Source organism: Diprion similis, chromosome 11 (assembly GCF_021155765.1).
Source record: "Diprion similis isolate iyDipSimi1 chromosome 11, iyDipSimi1.1, whole genome shotgun sequence".
NCBI lineage: Eukaryota > Metazoa > Arthropoda > Insecta > Hymenoptera > Diprionidae > Diprion > Diprion similis.
In genome coordinates, this window is record NC_060115.1 from 6,636,150 (window position 1) to 6,658,026 (window position 21,877).

The 21,877-nt window shown below is 37.5% G+C and overlaps 4 protein-coding genes across 6 annotated transcripts; 2 read left to right on the forward strand and 2 right to left on the reverse strand.

Annotated features, from left to right (window-relative positions):
• Positions 1–2,861: 2,861 nt before the first annotated feature.
• Positions 2,862–11,113, forward strand: LOC124412751 (mast/stem cell growth factor receptor Kit-like). Its single transcript, XM_046892871.1, has 19 exons — positions 2,862–2,996; positions 4,320–4,453; positions 4,537–4,720; positions 4,819–4,952; positions 5,269–5,422; positions 5,831–5,988; positions 6,228–6,381; positions 6,589–6,709; positions 7,217–7,392; positions 7,469–7,635; positions 7,763–7,911; positions 8,141–8,261; positions 8,323–8,473; positions 8,590–8,817; positions 8,913–9,081; positions 9,388–9,664; positions 9,839–10,170; positions 10,257–10,362; positions 10,505–11,113. Exons 1-19 carry the CDS (start codon positions 2,936–2,938, stop codon positions 11,111–11,113), a joined length of 3,585 nt encoding a protein of 1,194 aa, XP_046748827.1. The 5' UTR covers positions 2,862–2,935.
• A 497-nt stretch (positions 11,114–11,610) lies between these two features.
• On the reverse strand, positions 11,611–14,250 carry LOC124412212. Its single transcript, XM_046891902.1, has 10 exons — positions 14,161–14,250; positions 13,904–14,080; positions 13,575–13,830; positions 13,261–13,365; positions 12,974–13,158; positions 12,631–12,870; positions 12,395–12,529; positions 12,140–12,284; positions 11,862–12,039; positions 11,611–11,778 (listed from the first exon to the last, which is right to left on the reverse strand). The coding sequence occupies exons 1-10, from the start codon at positions 14,248–14,250 to the stop codon at positions 11,640–11,642; spliced, it is 1,650 nt and encodes a 549-aa protein (XP_046747858.1). The 3' UTR covers positions 11,611–11,639.
• Positions 14,251–16,800: 2,550 nt separating this feature from the next.
• Positions 16,801–18,134, forward strand: LOC124412344 (proteasome maturation protein). The gene is made up of 5 exons (XM_046892133.1): positions 16,801–16,932; positions 17,291–17,388; positions 17,519–17,579; positions 17,661–17,836; positions 17,948–18,134. The coding sequence occupies exons 1-5, from the start codon at positions 16,930–16,932 to the stop codon at positions 18,033–18,035; spliced, it is 426 nt and encodes a 141-aa protein (XP_046748089.1). The 5' UTR covers positions 16,801–16,929; the 3' UTR covers positions 18,036–18,134.
• Positions 18,135–18,138: 4 nt separating this feature from the next.
• Positions 18,139–20,051, reverse strand: LOC124412343 (2-oxo-4-hydroxy-4-carboxy-5-ureidoimidazoline decarboxylase-like). Of its 3 annotated transcripts, none has more exons than XM_046892130.1 (4): positions 19,879–20,051; positions 18,917–19,122; positions 18,630–18,783; positions 18,139–18,554 (listed from the first exon to the last, which is right to left on the reverse strand). In XM_046892130.1, exons 2-4 carry the CDS (start codon positions 19,107–19,109, stop codon positions 18,368–18,370), a joined length of 534 nt encoding a protein of 177 aa, XP_046748086.1. In that variant the 5' UTR covers positions 19,110–19,122; positions 19,879–20,051; the 3' UTR covers positions 18,139–18,367. The 3 variants fall into 3 exon arrangements, with proteins under 3 accessions (XP_046748086.1, XP_046748087.1, XP_046748088.1); XM_046892131.1 differs by lacking the exon at positions 19,879–20,051 and adding an exon at positions 19,533–19,581; XM_046892132.1 differs by lacking the exon at positions 19,879–20,051 and adding an exon at positions 19,226–19,318.
• Positions 20,052–21,877: the final 1,826 nt, after the last annotated feature.

Sequence of the window (21,877 nt, forward strand, 5' to 3'; positions counted from 1 at the left end):
ATGTTCAGTCATTCTGTTTCCACTTATCAGCTCCTTATTATATTATTCATACACCGTAATTGTAAATAATAGCATCTAATTTAAGCAAATTCTGGTCATATATCTTTCTTCGAACTTCATATCCGTTGTACACTATCCATTAATGTGAAAAAATTGAAATTTACATTGCATTCTTATTTTCGTTTCACTCATTATTACGACATCGCGAAGCATACTTTTATAGACACCTTTCTATCTGCTCGGAACATTTATACTCGTCTTCCGGATAGCAGATTACTTTTCTGATCAAAATTAATTACAAATACTTATATCCACGTAGAATGTAGATTCTAGATTCTATGAGTGGAAAATTCTTAAGCCAGTGCGTTGGACTAGTTTCAATATCAAATTAGAGTAAGTTCTCTTAAGTACGATGTGACTCAAATGCTTCCTTAATTACTTACAGTAATCTTAACATTACTGAACAAACAGAGGCGCTGGATTTCATAATTTTTTTCTACCCAATACGATACTCGATAACGCGGTTTGTTTTAAAGCCGAGTAAATTCATTATCTCAATTCATTTATACATACCGCGTGCCATACCGATGACTCAATGTTACCCATCGATATTTTGTACCCTACTGGTAATTTGTCCATTAAGTAGCATATCAAACACTTGCAATATCTGTTAAGGTACAAAAAGTTTTCATTTTCTTTTAGGCTATATTGACTAACAAGGGGAATACACGCATTCGGGGTGACCGATTTTTATACAATTTGAACTGGTGAAACTAGAACTAGATTTCATTAGACCCATTTTTTTCCATCCCATGGGCAGCGATTCCTGAGAAATTACATATGGTTTGTTTTTTTTATAAAAAAATCATTCCTCCCTATTTTTATTACTTTCAGGTATACTTTAATGATACTATTTTCTTTCAACGGAATGTATCGTACGAATTTATCGTACGCATATACTATTGAGAAAAACTTCGTTTACATTCGTGAAAACATTTCTTCGGATTCGGTTAATTTTTCTGCGAATCAAGCGTTTTTTGCAGCATATATCGGAAAACCGAAGCAGACCATTGACTATGGATCAATGAAAAACTCTACATAAAAAAAAAAAAAATGTAATTCAATTTCTCCGGAGACGGAAAAAAATATGGGTGAAATGAAATTCAATCTAGTTTTACCGGTTCAAATTTGATAAAAATCGGTCACTCTAATGAGTGTACCGGTGTACCCCCATTGCAAGTGTGAATCACAGCGTTATTTCAATGTATAGAAATGTATGCATGGTATTCACGTTGACAAGTACTTTGAATAATTTGTATCTGAATAATTTTAAGTAAAACCTCGATGATTATTTCTAATGAATTCATGATGAATATATTAATTATTTTTTATAGGGAATAGAGTTACGTTTCGATAAAGAAGGAGAGCGTAAATGATTGTTCACTCAATATACATTACCTTTAGGTTAAATTTTTTTATAGACTTAGGCCAGTGGTTTTCCAAAAATTCCAAATAAAGATTTCACGCTAACTTTACGAACGACAACTTGAACACACTTGTAATTTACCCAATTAAGTGTTTCATGAGAGAGGACAGAGTAGGAATCGGAGGTGGAGGAAAATTCGACGCGGAAATAATGACATGTCATCTTGAGAGTGAAAAAGATTTTACAACTTATAATTTCTCGTTATTTACAATATTTAGTTCGTCACGTATTTAAGATAAAAATTCTTATTGCACGCTCTTCTGTCCGAGTAACGTTAGTCATGACCGGAACTCGATTCACCACATGGTAAGAGAGCACGAGCTTCTACTTGCCACAGTGTAAACGAATACTCATTACGCCATCGTCTGGAATATCACTTTTGTTCTTGATATTTTACCACGTAGCATCTGAAGACAGGCAATCCTGTGGGGGAAAAAAAATTTACTTTGCAGTTATCATTTCATCGAATATCTGCCACGGTAGGAGGAAATGACGAAGAGCTTGTTAATCGTAAGACTAATATGAGGGCAGGGATTCGAATGATTTATTTTACCAGCAATCACGAATGAAAGGTGAACATTTCGTCGAACGAAATGAAGTGCATAACGTCTACCTGCATCGCCATTTTCGTCATATCTGGACTGCATGAAGGTAACTTCGAAAATTGCAATCCAATATAGCGATATACAAATTTTATTTTTTCTCAACAATTCACCATGATTTATGGATATATTTGAAAAACAGTGCAGTTTATCACTAAGCTGAAAATTTTGCATGGATAGATAAGAAATGTGCGAGGTTCATGTGAACTCCTTCCGGAATAAGTTACAGTTATAAGCCACAAGCGATAAGTGCTGACCCTAGAATGCGTTGTATGCATTGTCAAGTACATTCTCAGTGCAAAAAGCGCTCCAAAGCTTTGTACGATATTTTGAAAATAAACATTTTTTATTATTATTAAACAATCGTTTTTTCACTTCAAACATGTATTCGGTATTGCAAAAGTAATTGTTATTACGGACAAAAGACGTACGTGACATATACGACATGCGTTATTGTATTCTTAATAATCCCTTGCAACATAATTTTCCTCTTTAAATACTGAAAAAGCCGTCTTCTACGAGTGAAAATTTTGCTATATATAAACATACACACACACATACATACACATATACATAATTCTCAACTTCTGAGATGATTGTGGCAAAGAAAAGATGCGGTGATTGATATGGGAAGTGGCGGGGAAATGGATAATTTGTTAACACCGAGTATCACTGCAGTAAAAACAGTGGCGGATGGCATAAGGATGTCGTCGCTCCTGACCCGAGAGTTTAGCTTGAGTTGAAAAAAGTCTTACAAATCTAAAGACGTTTGAATAACCCATGATTTTGTAAAAACGTAAAATTAATCCGCATGTGAGAGCGAAGGAGAACTATTCAGCGTCACGAAATGGATCGCATGAAGTTCACTTGCGTTATTATTTGCGGTATTTTTGGACTTTTTGATCAAGGTAATTTCACAAACTATACTTCAAGTTATACTCTATGGTATTTGGCTTCGGTAGTGCACTCGACGTTGTTTAATACGTGGTTCACACGGCAAATGACCAGACTCATTTTCATTACAATGTCAAATTCATTTCACAGTTTTAATTTCTCTAATTTTCGAAATCTAAGAGAAACTCATCTGTACATATATTCGTGACAAAATACCAACCCGAGTTTAGAAAATCCATGATTAGCGCGATGATGTTTTATTTATTTATTTAATTATTTATTACTCTTATCTGCTAGTGTTTAAAAAAAAAAAAAAAAAAAAAAAAAACAATATGCATAGTTTCTGAGTAAATATAATGTTCATTGAACTAAATGAAAAATTGTTTTTTTTTCCACGTATCATGAATACGGTAAAATAATTTCAATCCAAACTTTCAAAATATTTGTAGTTGCAACGAAATTGTACAGAATTATTTTTATCGTCATTTCAAGGCGAGATTACTTATTTTGGAATAAGTTAAATTGCAATCGGTGGACACAGTGACTACTTTCTTAATTTTCTACGAGTAATACGAATGAAAAGTTTGAATACATGATCGTTGGTCACAGAAATTGGCAATCAATCTGAGAGCTTTTCTAGCCGTCAGATGATGTCGACTCAGTTTTAGGAGGGAATAACTTTTGGAAAATATTTATATCGCATGTTCCTGAAAGGCAGTTGTTACACTAGATATTGTGCAAAGAGTCTGTAAACGTTTCGACACTTTTCACGTAATTATCATTATCGACCATTCCCAGAGTTACAAAGTGCGCAACTTCCTCTTTGTACGAGCTGCTCGATCCTTGCGGTTCGACTTTCCTGAATTGGAAAATTACTTAATCCGAACATCCGCTGAAAGACGTTGCAACTTTCCTGAACAGTAAAAGAAACCAAATTGGTTTTCCGTTTTTGAAAATCGTTATCTACGTCGGTTAAGCATTCTAACGTCCGTTTGTGGTGCATTTTTTTTCTTATATCTTCTAGTATTATTACGACACCGCGAAGAAAATTTTCCTTATTCAAAGAAATAACGTTAATTTTAATTGAAAATCACTTTGTCTCATAAAATCTTGCAGTTTTAACTAAGTTTTTTTTTGACCTTATGAAGCCTTTGCTTGCATTCACGAAAGGAAAATATTGATATATATGATAATATTGTAAAATATTGTACATGATGTATCGACATGATGAAATCCTGATAGAATGCGTTGTTTTTCTTGTTAGTGTTACTTTTTTCACTTGAATTTCATATTAACCTACATTCTAACGAGTACATTACTTGCGTTTATTTTCACAGGCGTCGCAGCTGGAAAACCAAATATGTACCCTACAGAGGATGAAATTATCATCCAAGAAGGAGCCGAGTTGAAAATCTCATGCTCCGGTGTCAGTACCATCCATTTTTCAGCCATGAATATTTCCGGAATAAAAGTACGTTAATAATCACACTTGAAATCAGTCGCATATCCTTAGTTCGCTCGTTTAGATTTTTAGAAGCAATTATGTACTCGCAGGCTTCATTGTCAAGGACTGAAATCGATAAATCTTCCGGCGTATGTACGTTCATTGTGCCTAACATGAGACGAACCGATGCTGGATGGTATGCTTGCGCGGAGGAAGGAATCCAGATTCAGAACGACGAGCAAACTGTGGAACATCCTACCGAAAATATCAGCTGGATCTACGTATATGTGAATTGTGAGAAATGAATATCATTTAAAGCAGCTATTTTGACAAATTTCTTTGGTGCTTATCTATTAGTCGTACGATACTGATGATGCTTGTGTTCCTTACAGCGTCAGATCCATTTGCTGGCTATTTTCCGCCTGTCGGTAAAACGATAAAAAGACCAATTTCGAGTTCTCTGGTCATACCGTGTCGGCCAACGTTGCGCCACATGCAAATACCGATCTTATTGAAAGTTGAGCAGGTGAGTACACATTTCACAAAAATTTGAATCTGGGCCTTAGATTATGAAGCGGATCAAAATAGACTCAATTGATGCTCTTGAATCCTTAAAGTTTAGGTTTTCCGCTGCATGAAGTCCATAGTAAAGGCAGTTTACACTGTGAAAGTAACGCGGTGGAGTTTTATCTTTTTTTTTTTTTTTATAAAAAAGATTTGCTTTTTCCTGACTACGTATCGTAGCTTGCATACGGCGAATGCGATTGACCTCAACTGTATTTTATAACAACTCAGAACTTGCTCAACAAAATATAATGAACGAATATTTATTAATCGTTCAGGTGGTTGACCTATCACGTGAGGGTTTCCGATTCGACCCGAAAATTGGATTCATCAAAGATAACGTGAATGAATCTTCTACCATCGAATACACCTGTATATCATCACCGTTGGAAGGAGGGGTTGCTGGCGAAGTAGTAGTCATCGTGAAAATAGGTGATCAAGCGAATGCTTATATATGTGTAGCAATCACACGTGACAGAAGTAAAATTTGTGAAATTTATATGAGAGATCTTACGTGACCTCAACTACCCAAAAAAACGATCGTTTCAAGAACTTTTTTTTTCTGCCATAATCCCGACACCCTTCCATGTTTTTTTTTTGCATTACAAACGGTGATATTCAGCACACATACGGACATTAAAAAAGTGGCATTATTGTTGTTTTATTTTTATTTAGATTGCCGTAGCGTTTTGAAAACTTTTTGCTTCATCATTTTTCATCTTTTGTATCGCTAATATGCAGAATATATCATTTTCGTTTTTATTTTGGTGAATTGTTAAGCATGTTAAATGTTTTTCGATTTTTTACACAATTTGTAAGTAAATTTACTTTGTGTTATAGAAAAAATGACAATGGCACCTCCAATCATCGACGAGGACAAACTCCGACACTTAGTATGGGGGCAGAACCACACTTTCAGCTGTCACATCACCAATACAACTCATAAGCCGGGTATTGATATATATCAACTGACGTGGGAAGCCCCGGATTCGATACCAGTAAGTTTCATTGTCAACGGCACCGAAGAATAAGCAACTCATTGCATCTAATCAAGCTACATGCAGCTACGAGTGTTTGATTAGGCGAGAAATAACAAGTAATTGAACGGAAATACATGCTACGCTTGTATGTGTGTATCGGAAACTTATGCTTTGCTAACTGTACAACATCCATGTCAATCGTCTAACGTCAAATCTTACGATTAAATTCCGAGGTCGATTAGAATGTATAATTTCAGGAGGAGAGACTGCGGCGCAAGAATCTTACTGGAACAGAAGTCGTGTTGACTATACTAGATGTGCAGAAAAGTGATAGCGGGAAATATACTTGTATTCTGGAGGGAAGATCCCACATAAATCCCACTTCCAAATCAGTAGACATTAAATTTTATGGTAAGATATTTAATCATCACTGAACCTTTTCCACTTGGACTGGTAATTATTCATCTAAAAGTTTCGTGTTTTTTTCTTTACGAATTATTTCCAAGCTACAGTTTTTTACTTCTTCGATACACTAATTTATAATCACATGGCATACAATGTATACCTAATACTATGTTCATTAGTTATTTACGCATACCATGGTGTGATTTATTCCAGACCCCCATGCTGCGTACATTAATGTGACTGCAATTTCGCCCTCGACTCAAACCGTAAATGCAACACAAACAGCAGTTTGGGAAGTTGATATCGACACGTATCCTGAAGCCAACATCACATGGTACGCTTTGTTTGTAACTATTGATTTTCGATAATCGGAGAAAAGTGGAAAAAATGGGTTTGGCCGTCGCGGGACGCCCGGCAGAAAGGATTTCCTAAGCGGTTTTATGTTTTTATATTAAATTCATATCAAGTTATACACATTTATGGATGCTCGTGGTTGAATGAAGTCATAAAGGCCTGGGGGGGAGGGTTACGATTTTGCGTCGCAGTTTTGTGTGACGGCTCATTGATTAGCTCTCCATTTAAAAAGTCTAGTTTTAGAAAAATTTCTGTGTCTGACAGGTATGCACAAAAGTACGAGACTTGCTCAGCAAATCAGTTCGATACGTAACACGGCAGTTGAATTCCATACTGAAACTGAAATTCGTTTCCCCATGAACCAATTCGTACATGTTTTTAGAAATCGGAGTCTAAATTCTTTCCAAGTCTGAGCAGTGTTACAGAATCTGAGAATCAATTTTTCAATTTCACTTGTTTCCGATTTCACATATGTTTTGGAACACAGGCTCGATACGGAAGGAACAAGAATTTCCAATTCAACCGAGTACTCGCATCATGTATCAGGGACAAATCACAAGTTCCAAATACACAATGTGAAAATTGCTGATTTTGGTAACTACACAATTCGTATCGACTATGGGAACGAAACTAAAGACCATCTACTTGAATTGAAGGTTCGAGGTGAGTGGAGTGAACCCATAATTATCTTTGATTTTCCTGATCCAATGGCGTTGACGTGAACGGACTCATTTCGCAGCGCCACCAACTGCTGAGATCGAGGCTCTATATCTTTCGCACAAACGAAACAAAGTTCGCGAATTCCTTTGCCGGATATCCGGGTATCCGTTACCAAACGTAACATGGCGTTACTCGGAATTCGCCGATCTTGAATCAGACAATAAATCTGTCTACACAGTACTTCCGGTAAGTATCGATTGATAGGACCGTTTGATTCCAGTACTCGATCAATGATCCTCTCGCTCTAGCAGCGATGTAAATAAAAATTCACCAAAGCCGCTGTCGATAATAACACGAAACTTTCTCTATCTAGCCAACAAGAAACGAGTCGTTAGATAATCCCTTAGCCGGCTTTCGCTCGTTTTTAAAAATATCGATCAACGCAACAGGTAATCTGACATGCAGAAGTTGCAACGAAATCCATTGTGCCGAATCCATCAAGAAAATCCACGTTGATGGTAAGTCGATTTCGCTGAGTGTTCTCTACTTCTGTTACTTGCGGACTTGAAGTACTTTCGCAGCAGAGACGGTCGAAAATATTCTCACTAAGTGGAAAATCGTCTTGAAATCGCGGAAGCATGGAGTATGATTAAAATCTGAGGTGGGATCATCCCAAGTCACAGAAAATGCGCATTGCTTTGGCTACGTTCTTTGTTGGCGTAAAACTAACGATCGTTTAATTTTCAGACAGTTACCCAACGGCAGAAGCATCTTCCCATAAAGATATCATCTGGATCAGCTCGATCTGTATCCTCATCACAATCATCATCGTAGTTATTATTTGTATGGGAGTCAGAATGAACCGTGAAAAAGTAAGTAGGATTCGAGATCGCCGTGTATGAACGTGTGACGTAAATTGCGAACGTATTTCAGCGCCGGATAATGGAATTGCTCGACGCAGGATTGACGCATTTCGAAGATGGAGCACTGGAGTGTTTAAATCCCGACTTGACCGTAGGTGAACAAGCGGAGTTGTTACCCTACGACAAGAAATGGGAATTTCCGCGAGAGGATCTGAAACTTGGTATTTAAAGTTATTCAATCGAATGAGAAAGTTGCAGAAACATGCAGGGAATTACGTACTTTGGTTAATGGACTTGTAGCAGCACATGGTGAAGATAAGAATTTATTGTCCGACAGGTAAACAACTGGGAAGTGGTGCCTTCGGCGTTGTGATGAAAGCTGAGGCGCGAGGGATTTGTGTCGCAGGTGAAATCACCACCGTGGCTGTAAAAATGGTTCGACGATCGGTGGATCCGAGTTACATGAAAGCTCTATCCGGTGAACTCAAGATCTTGATTCACCTCGGCCGACATTTGAATGTCGTCAATCTTCTCGGTGCTTGCACCAAAACCATCCTCACTAAGCGTAAGTTTTACCATTATTGCCATTATTATTATCATTATTGTTTAAAATAAATAAAAAATTCGCATCTTTCATTATCATGCAATGACTTTCCAAAGGTGAATTGTACGTAATTGTGGAATACTGTCGGTTCGGGAATTTGAACAACTATTTGCAACGTCATCGAGCAAGTTTCATCGACCAAATCGATCCCTCTACAAAAAAATTCAATCCGAATATCGGTATGGAGTTTTTGGTCGGAAGCGAAAGCATTTGTAGCCAGAATAGGTAAGCTTTGTTACTACTCTATACACGCCTATGCATGATCCAGTGATCCGCTATCACGTATCATCGGGTATCTGAGCAGCTGCTTCATTTTAACTTTGTGAATATTTGTCAATCACTTTGCCATCGAATAATTAAAATCACAACCTCCTCATTCCGTATTTCATGATTGGCAAAATGTGAATTTTGTTTTTCTGATTTTTTCACAGCGAGTAGTGAACTCGTCAAGTCATAAAAGTCATATTCGTGACTAAACCGATATCTTCTACTGTGACTTTAATATAGTATCATTTCAATTTGATGGCATAGATTCAACTGCACAGAACTTTTCCGCAGCATTAGTACACAGTCATCTAGCAGCAATAGTGGTACTTCGAGGGTTGATTACCGCCAAAGCATGCATTTCGATGACGTGAACATGTCTCCCGATGGTGCCATTTTGAGTAACAATTCAGTTCAGCCTGGCTGGCGGTCTAATTACCGAGGCGACTACAAAGATCAGAATTTAAATCCCGTTTGTACACGAGACTTGCTCTCCTGGGCTTGGCAGGTTTCACGGGGTATGGAATATCTCAGCAGTAGAAACGTAAGTCGAATTCATGGAACAAGAGTAACCTGATCATTCAGGAGGCGTGTCTGCGTTTTCGTTTTGTTTAATTTCTCTGATTGTAAAAGTACTTTTGAACCCGCGATAAATAATAAAAAGATAATTATCATTTTTCCACCAGGCGCTTCTTCTAATTTGCATTGCATGTCACAGGTTCTACACGGCGATTTAGCAGCAAGGAACATACTCCTTGCAGACGATAACGTGGTAAAAATTTGTGATTTCGGATTGGCAAAAAATATGTACAACGATAAAAATTATACGAAAAAAGAAGATTGTCTCTTGCCGGTGAAGTGGATGGCAATTGAGTCGATCAGAGACCGAATCTTTTCAACTCAGTCAGACGTTTGGTCCTTTGGGATAGTCTTGTGGGAGTTTTTCACGTTGGCACGTACTCCGTATCCTAGTATGGGAGCCAAAGAACAATATGACCAATTAACCGATGGCTATCGTATGGAAAAACCGGAATATGCAACCGAAGAAATGTAAGTGCATTCTATTACAGGTATTTGTCAATGTTCTAAATACAGTCTATTCGATGCTGAGATTAATTCCTCTGGTATGTTTTCAGATACGACATTATTTTAAATTGTTGGAAAGAAAAACCTAATTTGCGTCCCTCGTTTTCTGAGCTGGTTGAAAATATTGGAACTCTGTTGGATGAAGACCTTAAAATCGTAAGTTTTTTGTGCAACAGAAATCAACAATTAATTTTAATACGCGTTCGGCGACTGAATGAATCATTGCTGCTTGACGCCAAAATAAATCGGACAGAGGAATTCTGTGAGAATTTTCTTACGACGTTTATATATGTTTCAGCATTATGCGAACCTGAATTTTCCCTACGAGAACGTGAATATCGAAACTTCGCGAAATAGGGAAAGCGATTACTTGATCATGATGTCTGCTCCAAATCATAGCCATCACATTTCACCTAATCTAGCGTTGGAAGTATCATCACACTCAGATTACCTACCAATGACTGCGGTTAACAAAAGTGGCCAGGGGACCACGTACGGCATTCGCCCAGAACTTCATAAACCTCGTTCCGAGTTTCCTTCGCCGAAAGAGGACGCCCTATACAATTCTGATTCGGGAATTTGTATTGAGCCAAAACTAAAACTCGAAAATGAAACCTCTCTGAAACCGCCGATCACGAATCTCCATAAAAGATATTGCAATATACCGAATGTTTTACAAAATCAGTCTTCAGTGAATGACAAGATTTCCAACGACATTCTACATGTTTCGAAAAACATAACGAATAACTTGCCTTCGTTCTTGCACGGTAACCAGAATGAGTATGTCAATACGCTGCCACTGAATATTGACACTGCCAATGATAAAGCAAATAGCTGTAGAAATTCAAGTTACGTCATTGTACCCACAACAAATATCGATGAGCAGTTTGCCCAGCAGCTTACTTGAGATGTTCCCAACTATAAAGTTTCGTTAATAGCGCTTCCATTCACTCATACTTCTATCTTGTCTGATTTAATTTTGTCACAAGTTAATTGGTGTAGTTTGATCAAATGATCTTTGTTTCATTGCTGACCTTACTTTCAACACAATAATTCTAGCTGTAACCTCTTTGACCTTTCTCAGGTATCCTCGATGCTTGGATTCGAGATACACACAGAATATCTCCTTAATTTACGCTTAAACTAGTTTCTCCCAATGTACAATGTATGTATTACACGTCGTTCATTATATTAATATTGCATTGCTGGATCAATACTTTCTTTTGTTAGCTTCGAATGTCTCGAAAAAAAAACAAAAACTGAGTTGCTGAAGAACACGCATTATTTGTTTATATTCAAGACTTAATACAAATTATATACGTTTTAAAACATTATATTACATGAACATTTATTACACACATGCCTAGAGAGTTCTCGTTTGCAATATTATTTCCGATTTCCTTGCATAGTCAGGTATTTTCGTTGAAATAATTTCATTCAATTTTCTCAATCGTTTCTATTTCATCGGTAATTCTGATCGAGTAAGGTACATCGTGAATAGTCGTGGAATTTGGTACTTTCCGTCCATTTTCAATGATATGGTGTACCAATCCCTTTTTGTAATTCATCCATCTATTTCACGAAACAACAAAGTATTCGATAAGTTATATGATTAATAATATAATAAGTAAATTTGTAATACTCTAAGCAAGTACCTGCGATTCATGACAAATTTTTTAAACAGTTGTTCAGTTGTAGGGTACTTCGAATCTATGAACAACCTGACTTGTTCCCAAATATTAGCACGGTTGTGTTCTAGTAACCAGTAACGTGGAACAAGTAGACAGCGAGTCGGGGATATAGACACTATCCGACGGTTGTGCATTTTTTCTCCTACAAAAATGTTCACTTGCAGCCGCTATTTTATTGTGTGCAATGTCTACAGTATAAGCCTTGGCAAGGATACAGCTCAACTAAAATTGTTGTTACTTACCTAAACCGAAGCAGGCACCGCGATAAAATAAACAAATCTGCATGAAAACGGTGTGAACATTCTTGGGGTAAGTTTTTTCTGAAGTCGTCGATGGTTCTCTCATTAGCATCTCAGTCACGTCCGTTATTTCGTGCCACTCATTTACCTAATTTTTTTTTTGTTTTGTTTATGACAGGATGATTTTTAATTTATTTTACAGACTCATTTAAAAAACATATGGCACTATAGAAGAAATCATCGATGATAGTGGCTCACCACGTCCTGCAGAGTCAGTGTGAAAATGCTTGTTCTCTCCATATCGACATTCATCGGTCGCCTGGATAACATTAACTGCGTGTAATCGATCTCGGATGGTACGGACTGGAGTCCTTTGCTATCAGAAAGTTTACCCTGCCGTGACATTATACGTAAGACTTTTTAGTTCTAACGAAAAACTTGATTCAAAATGTTTGAAAATTTTTTAAGAATCATGAATCATGATATCAGCGGACCTGTAACGTGGAGGTGGAGACTCGTTCGGTCGTTTCGACGTCGTTAACTTGGTCTTGGAATGTTGTTCCAGCTTCGTGTAAAGATTCTGAATTTTTAAAGTCTTGTGGGTCGTAAAGCTTGTATTTGACTTTATTGACAACAAGCTCCTCGTGGATAACCATGTGCTCAATTACTCTACACTTTCCGTGTAATATGAAATGCACGTAATTGACCATACCCTTCGCATCTCCGAGTAATACCTGAAAGACCATTAATTTCACATCGATTGGTAGTGAAAAGCGTTCAATTTCTGCAATTCAACTATAATTGTGCGCTCAGTGTTCTACTGATAAGCTTATTCACCTCGTCAGGTCGATAGTCCCTAATTTTACTCAAAATACAGCATTCTCTCATTGTTTCTTCATCCCATCCTTTGAAGTAATTGAAGTTAACTATGGCGTCTTTAAAAATTTCCCACTGCTCTGTTAGCCATGGCCTCAAAACGACATTAAAGTCTCCGCGAGTTATGGTCAGCAAATCGACGGAAGCTGCGATGAAACGTAAAATGAATTTAGTCGATCATTGCATGTCATTACTCGTTCTACAAACCGTGGCGTACGATTTCATAATTCTACTATTTTCTCAAGTACTTTTTGTTACGACAGTAGCAGATCGAGGAATAGCATGGAGTATTGCAACTTCACCGAACATGTCTCCCGGGCCGAGTGTTTCCATAACCCTTTCGATTCTGTCTCCTGTTTTGAACAACAATAACAATAACAACAACAATAATATTCATAATATTAATAAGATTATTCGATAGAAATATCAATATCGGGAATTATAGCGATCACAAATAAGTATCAGAGGAACGTTTCAATCATCTGAGAGTCGTTCTTAAGATTCGAATGACAAAATTTGAAGAAAAAAAAATTAAAAAAAATTACGATAACTAAATACAAACCAGTAACACTATCTTCGGCAATTTTGGACACCTTGACCTCCCCCCTGACAATGTAGTAAAGCATTTGTGGCATGTGTCCTTGCCGAACGAGGACTCGTTCTGCACCAAAATACTGGTAGCCGGTCACGGCAGCAATTTGATCCCACATGGACTCTGGATACTTTTTATAGGGTTGTAGATTCCTCATCAGCACTGCTAAGTAGGCTCGATTTTCCTTTGATCTGCTAGGTATGTCCGTAAGGAGTATCGAACGGTCCTGCAAGTGATACAAGACTATCACGGTCATCGATAAGATGGTCAAAAATCCTGGCCAATATTATGGAACTGACTTTGATTGTGAGCTTTTTTCTTTCAGGTACTCGCTTACGCTGTGCCATCTTCACGTTCTTTGTTACGTCGTCACCTACAAACTCTTCGAGTACAGGCACTTCCTGTATCCATTCCATATATTCTAGAATCAACCGTGTTACAGCACGGAAACGATAGCGACCTCGAAGTTTCTTCGGCTGTGTAAATAGAGATGTTTTACAAACAGTTTTTCCGGAAATTTCCTTTTGAATTCTAGGCGGTTGGTATACATACGCACTATTGGCTTTTTTTTCTCCGATTTCTTTTTCTTTGTGGCCGCAGGTTTCACAAACATGTCTTTAAGAGAACTTGACCTGGATCTGCTCATTTTAACATCAAATTTTTTCACTGTCTACGCGTCTAAGCAATTAATTGAATATCCGGACAAACTTAACACGTCAACGTTCGAATCACCTCGGAGGAAAACTCGCTGCGCCATTTTGGTTTGATCAATAAATCTATCCCCGAGTTTTCCATAGCAACGCATTCTTTTTATAAATTGTACGACGAAATGCGAATTCAACGATGTTTCAACTTTGACCAGCTATTTAATTTTCTAAGGAAATAATATAGTATATACTGCATGTTCTCGGAGTGTACCGTTACTACACATATTTCAGTGCGCAAAGAGTTACTTGATGCTCACAGCAAATCGCCTCTGCAATTTCCGAATACATTTTTTTGTTCTTATCTTCCTTTATTTATAATATTATTCTTCGGTACTCACAAAGTAGAAAAGTTTGAAAACCATTCCGCCGAAAAGTCTAATTTACAGTGACCATGCAACTATGCAAGTATTTGCAAACAGCTTTGGACCTTATAATGCGACGCTTAGGGCTACACATTATTGTCGTAATATAAATAATAGCAGAGTAAACAATAAACAATCTCTGCATGGGAAATGATAACATGATTTACGTTCCGAGATCAGTTAACTCTCTCGATCGATGTTTCAAACAAAGTGTGCATGATCTCTACATTACTTCAATGCTTCTGTGGACAGTCCCTATATTTCCGATTGAAAGTATTTGATCTAGTTTAGTCAACAAATAGAGGCCACTTTCAAAATTTGGACGCTGGTCTCTCGCCTTGTCTCCAAGTGATACGCCTGACGCCAAGACCAATGGCAATTCGGTAAGCACCGGTGCGCATCGCCTGCAGAGACGAAACTCCGTAGAACAAAGTTTGGCCAGATATTGGGCACAGAGTTGTTTAGTACAAGACTCCACCGCGCGGAGCGCTGTTGATGTTCGGTCCGCTCTGAACAAACAAAATGGCGTTGCAAAATGTGAAACAACGTCAAGGACGTGCGGGCATCTCAATCCATTGACCCTGGGTTTTTCTGGAACTGCCGCAGGGTTGACGGATGGTTGAAATGTAAGATGCGATGAATTTTTTGTACTGTATAACAGTTTATCGTCTTAAAGATTCTCGGGAGTGTCTGTTTTATACTGGATTGTAAACCAGGCTATCTAGACGCGTGGCTGAAAAATGAAGAAGCTGTAATAAAAAAAACCAAGCTGGTTTGGGATTGCATTGTAAGTATTTATTTTTGTGGACTTTTTCTTCCTGGCTGTCATTTGAATTCAATAGTAACATTATTTTAGAGAACCGCACATCAAGTGCGCTCGGTTCGGTGTAGCCTTGTACTAAATAACTCTCTGCCGTTTTCTGGCCCACTTTTTATTGCTGGTAGGCACGCTTGAGTTTCTTCTAACGCGTAACAAATATCTGAAGTTGGATTCTTCCGAACTTCTCGTTGCAAATTGATACTCAGTTCAAATCTATAAGCAATTATTTACAAATTTCTGAATGTTGTTTTGCCGTCATAGGTGTATGAAATCTGTAGTAAGTTTCGAACAGACTTAGAATTTTTGCAACTGTAATCCGAGCAATATGAATCTTCGAATATAATGTGGAAAAATTAATCGATCATTAGATTGGAGAAAATAACAGATACGTAGTCGGAATGATTTTTCATCGCCATGAAATTTTCATCAACCGCCATTTATTTCAGCGTTTAGTTTTTGTTAATATTGAAGTGTATTCGCTTGTTTGTCATGCTTATGTAATTCGTATTCTACATATTTCCGCGTATCTATAGTTCGTTTATCCGTTCTGTAAAACGCTCTGACAAATTATCGAAAAGTGTTTTGTTCACTCAGCTTGTAGAGACATGGCAAATTAAATGGGTGAATAAATATTCCGTCCTATTCTTCTTCCAGTGCAACTCGTGTGGATCTTCAACGTTAGACCTGGAAAGATGGTACGAAAGCTACTTCTAATGGATAAACCGATCTAGAGACGGTAAGAAAATTTCCCTAAACTATTTTCTGGTAATTTAAGGTGTTGATACATATAAACGTGAATTATTTGTTCTGCGTTTCGACTAATTACGCGAATCGCTCGCGCCTTTTGCGCGTCAATTTCGTGAACGCAAAATCGTAAGTTGTGTTCAAAGTGCTGAAAGTGAGTGATTCCGTGTCACATACGCGTTTCTTTTTCAACACCTGAAATGAAAATGAGAAGCCATGTTCCACGGCCTTTTGTTTTCCAATGATTATCTAGTGAATTTTGATGTTTCAAGTCAGACCATGCCTGTTGCGATTCTGAGAAATACTACGCAGTATCTTACTAAAAATCCTATCGTATAGATCTATTTGATATTGCTGTTCATTATGGTGATCAAAAATATAAATATCAAATAGTAACAATTCATTATGTAGCAAATTATCAACTGACTTCGTGATGGTAAGTACAGATCAGTTACCGACATGTTCTCACTTACCATCAAGAATCTCGGTAAATTAGTTTGAAAAACTTGTCGTCAGAGGGCGTCATTACTCTCAGCTAACTTCACACCATTACCGCTCACTTGGCGAATCGCGATCAGCCATCAATGCCTGTGGATAACATATTATATTCCACCGAAGCCGTTCGTCGAGTCGACAGCGAACGAAATATTATTTAATACACACTTCCAGAAGTCGTTCAGAAAGTAATCAATATGGTAAGATTAACAGCATCATTTTATTACAAATTTGCGATACTTCAATTCTTTTCTCTACTCGATTATTCCACAAGTTCGTTCACATTCTTCAACATGACATTTGCAATATTTTATTAAGGTTATGTTTACCCCTGTATCAATGACATGTATATCTGTTTTACATCGATGAATACTGAAGCTTTTTCTAATACGCTGTGATCTCATTTGAATACATTGTTAATCCGAAATGTCGCCGCATGTTTTATTTGATGAATTGCAATTTTCTGCGGTTTAAAAAGCCCACAGTTACGAAGTAGCTTAGGCAAGATTATCCTTCAACGGCAAATCAACAAATTTTTGCTCACACTTTTCCACTCAGAGTTTTGGTCTACCTTCCGTGAAGCCCAAGCCCTCGACTGCCGATATAATTAGCATCCCGGACGACACGCATGGTGTTCCGAATGCACTTGTTTCCGGGTAAGTCACAATTGAGCATCAAGATATTTGTCGTTGTTCCATTGGTTGCCTTTCATCTGCAGCTACTTTTCGCCATATAATTACTTTTTCAAACAGAAGCAGAATAGTTGAATAAAATTTAATATCGCAGGCTATCTTCGACTAGAGCAAATCTTGGATTTTCACATCCACTGCAAGCCTCCGAGCAAAACGTAAGTCGTCGTCAGACTGGCTATTGCTTCTCTACATTAAGGCGTTTACAGTTTTCATATTTTTTTTATACTGTTCTCCAGTACGTGCAGAATAAATTGCGCATGGATATGGTTATGCTGAGAAACACGCAAGGACTTCACGCGCCGATGCGCTTAGCCATGGAGCTCAAAGCTGCCGATAAAGTTGGGAGACTACCTTTTCTTCCATCTTCCGGTCTTATGAGGGATGTTATTCTTGGTAGAGACGAAGAAATTGGGTAAGAGGCGTAATCACGGTGGATCACGGACCAAAAACAACGCAGCTTAGAGTCTGAATGAAATCTTATCTCGTGTCAAACAAGTGACGACTTTAATTTTACAATTCACAGGTTCGAAGACATCTTCAACAACGCTGAGTTTAGGGAACAAATGTGCCAGCCTCACGCGATGGTTGAAAAGAGCTTGGGAATTCTCTAGACACCGATCGAATCCTTATTTTTAAGCTTGTAATATCATAACTTGCACTCTGTTATTGTGCTAAATGGCAGTGGCTATTAATGAATACCTTTTTCGATACTTGTGCAGTTCTTTTTATTTGATATTTACGTATGAATCCTCGTTCACATGATTAAAAAAATTTCGTCAAATTGTCGAACAGTCAGCAATGGCTTACGAAAATACTTAAGAATAAATACCAATTTATTATGTTACATGTATGGTAAGATTCTTAATCGGCATATTATCTCCGAGTAAAAAAAGTAAAAATTATCCACGCTTACGAGGCATGTAAACAAATTACTTCAACAAACTTATCGAGCATCCGACCAGACGACGTCTAGAAGGCGAATCCTGCATATCTTCTTGACTTCTTGAATTCCGATGTCAAGTTCCGTCTCGGGAGAATTGTTCAAACGATTTTCTATGCCACTCAGAATTGCTGCGACTTTATTTTCCCGGGCACATATGACAAATGGAAAGTGAAATTTTTCCTTGTACCTGAAATTTGAAACCACATATTTTCCCCCGTGTACCAACAATACAAGATATCGTAAAATCGGCGTTTTTACTCACATGGCATTAAAATTCCCCAACGTTTGTTTTTCTTCCCGCGTCATCTCGTCGAGTCCTGCACACTTTTGCTCGTTCTGTGATTCGGTGGTCAATTTTCCCTCCTCGGCCAATTTACCCGCCAAATCTGGATGCTTGATCAGCACATTTTCTTTCTCTGGAAACCAAGTCAGAGACACGTAGACCAATATTTTTACCAAATAAACACATTCAGACTTAAAACCTGCATTTTATTCTATCGGGTCTTACAGGTTCGTCAATTTTACTCAATAAAAATCTAATCTTCTCACCGTGCACCTTCAGGTTGTCCAAATAATCGTCGAAGGCATTTCTTAACGATTCCGTTGAAAGAAAAGGTCGTTTTGATGCCACCCATCCAGCCGCCTCCGGACAGTGTTCGATCACGTTTCCAAAAAGCCATTCGAACTGTTCCGTGGGTAGAGCATTAACTTCAAGTATACTCAAAATCCCGTTGGGAGGCATTATTCTAAACAAGCTATTTAAAAACAATTTATTATCGAGTTATGTTAAACTTATTCACTCAATATTGTCGTCACGCCGCAGTTTACCGACTGTATGAAATAACGCGATGATCTTACAATTGAAATAGATACTAACAAGTATCAGGATTAAATTGTTGACTTGCAATTTTTCACGCATTTTTAGTTGTACCCGAGTGCTTCTGGAAGATCAGCTACTCGCAATAAGTAAACTGATGTGAGCTAACAATCCGCCTAACTTTTTAGAATTCTGAAACTTTTACAATACGCCGAACTGAGCGAATTTGTTATTATAACTGTGAAAAAAGATACCTGTGCAAACGTTTATGCAGGTGTGAGTATAATAATATAATCTGATATAACATTTTCGTATCATTACAAAATTTGGATACAAACAATATTTCACCTGAGTTATTCTGCAAATTTGTTTCATTGAAATTAAGGGCTCGTCAAAACGGGCGCGTTTTTTTTTTTTTATTTGTTCTATCTTTTTACCGTAAATTATCGTTTGTAAATGCTAGTGAATCATGCGCTGCCACGTGATTCTTTGCGTCGAACGAGTACAAAGATTCACTCTCGTACACTTGTTTACACCGTCTACTGTAATTTGTCTCAGTTATCGCATCTTCGTATCGAGAATGTTGCGTAACATTTGACAAACGTGCGATATTGTATACGTATATACATGTAACGACACGTTCACCTGCGGCGTATCGCTATATTCGATATAAAACTGACGTTACGTTACTCACCTACTGCTTCGAATCGTTCCTAATCGCCATTATGTTTCACTAAAGAATTTCTGGACTATAATCGTAATCTCTGCCACGGGAGACTGGAGCAAAGGTCGTCGTATAATTACGCGATACTGCTTATTTCGTGAAAACATTTTTCCAGATAACGTTCGGCAATTAAAACAAATCTATGACTGACATATCGAACGAAATCCCGTATTTCCCGTTTTTCATACGCATGACTACTTCTGAACGGCGATTGTTACTCACAATTTTTTATTCAAACACCGCAATCAAATTGTAAATTTTAAATTCATCGCGAAGTTTTGATGTAATTCTCTATCAGTAGTCATCTTATGTCAGTCGACGTCGTTTTTTTTTGTTTTTATCTCATTGTCGACGAAACTCGTTTCCGTATAATTAAGGAAAAACATACAGCATTATTCCGATATATTTTTAATTTTGACATTTACCGCCTTTCCTATGTGTCACACTTCCGGTATTACACTTCCGCACATCCATCAATCTATACCAATGAAACCGAACTATCAGCTCAGCCATACTCATTGCAGTCAGTCGTTTCCGTAGTCAGATAGAAATGCACCTTGAACGGAGTACAGCAACTTGTGCAGAACTTTATCCCTCTAGACACTGCATAGTCTATGGCCGCCTGACACCTAGCCCGCGAAATTTCAAATTCAAATATTCCAAATGACCAATTCATTCCGCGCCGTATTTTTACCACGATCGAATTCGTCGTGATTTCGATTATTGATCAGACTGTCGATTTTAGATATTGTTTCATTCCTGATCGTGAATACTGGTAAAGGGCGTGATCGTGCTGTTGTAACGTTTTTGTTTCTTTTTTTTTTTTTGGGTTTTACCTAGGGAATTATTTTCATAGAGATGGTCTTCTTAGATGTTTTTTTTTATCTTCGTGCACGCGTCACTCCAAAATTACGTGTATCAAAGAGCGACGAATGGGCTTCTTGAAGCTGCCCCCCCCCCCCCATAATTCTTCCTCCTTCTCACTTTCTCTGTTTCTGTCTAGATGCATCCAACGAGAGGCTGCTAGACGGCAATTGGGTAGACCTGCCATTGACGTGGTCACCAATAATGAATGCAGGTGTAACATTATGCTCGTGAGTATACAGTGATAATCCACCATTTTGTTTTCGACCTGAAACTCAGGTATATTCTCTGGTCGTAGGAATTGAAATGATTCTCGTCTGAACGAATTCCACGCGAATATTCATTAATAAAGTAGACGCAATTTGGAGAATAGAAGAAAGTAAACGAAGCTATAGAAATAAGAAGTCATTTTGAAATCTTCATACCAAGCAATCATCATTCAAATTGCCGTGATGTTTTGCACTCTGCGAATGTAGATACAATTTTTTCTTTCATAATGTTTGATTATTTAGTGTCAGATTCTTTTTATCCTACTCAATCAAAGTAGAAGGGTTAAGCGTACGTCCACGTCGATAAAAAATTTTATTTGTTACAATTTCTACAAGATTATAATAAAATTGGTATTGTTACAATAATTGTTTCGATATTATTGGAATAATCAGAAAACGGGGTACAAGTAAATAGGTATTGCAGCTTGTTGCAACATTGTATCCCTTTGTTTAGTTCACTACTTTTTTTTCTCTTGAACAAGGCCTTAACATGAATTTATTGTTGCATCCAATTATCGCAAATAGGCGTGAAAAAATATAGTACAAGTAATTATAATTAAAAATAATAGTAACACCAGGTTAAACAGTGGGTCCCCTATTTCCCCAAAATACTATTCTTTTTTCTTCTCTCTCTCTCTCTATAAGCGCTCCAAAATGAAGGTTTCCCCGAATGTACCTTAAAACAGTCAATTTCCGCCTAAAACCCCCTACATTTGCCAGTCAGTTATTTGTTTTTATAAACCAACATGGACTGGAGAAATGAATTTGATGCTTAAGAACAGTGTTTATACTTCCATATTAACATGGGAACAAAAAAATCGAAATGCATTGAATCT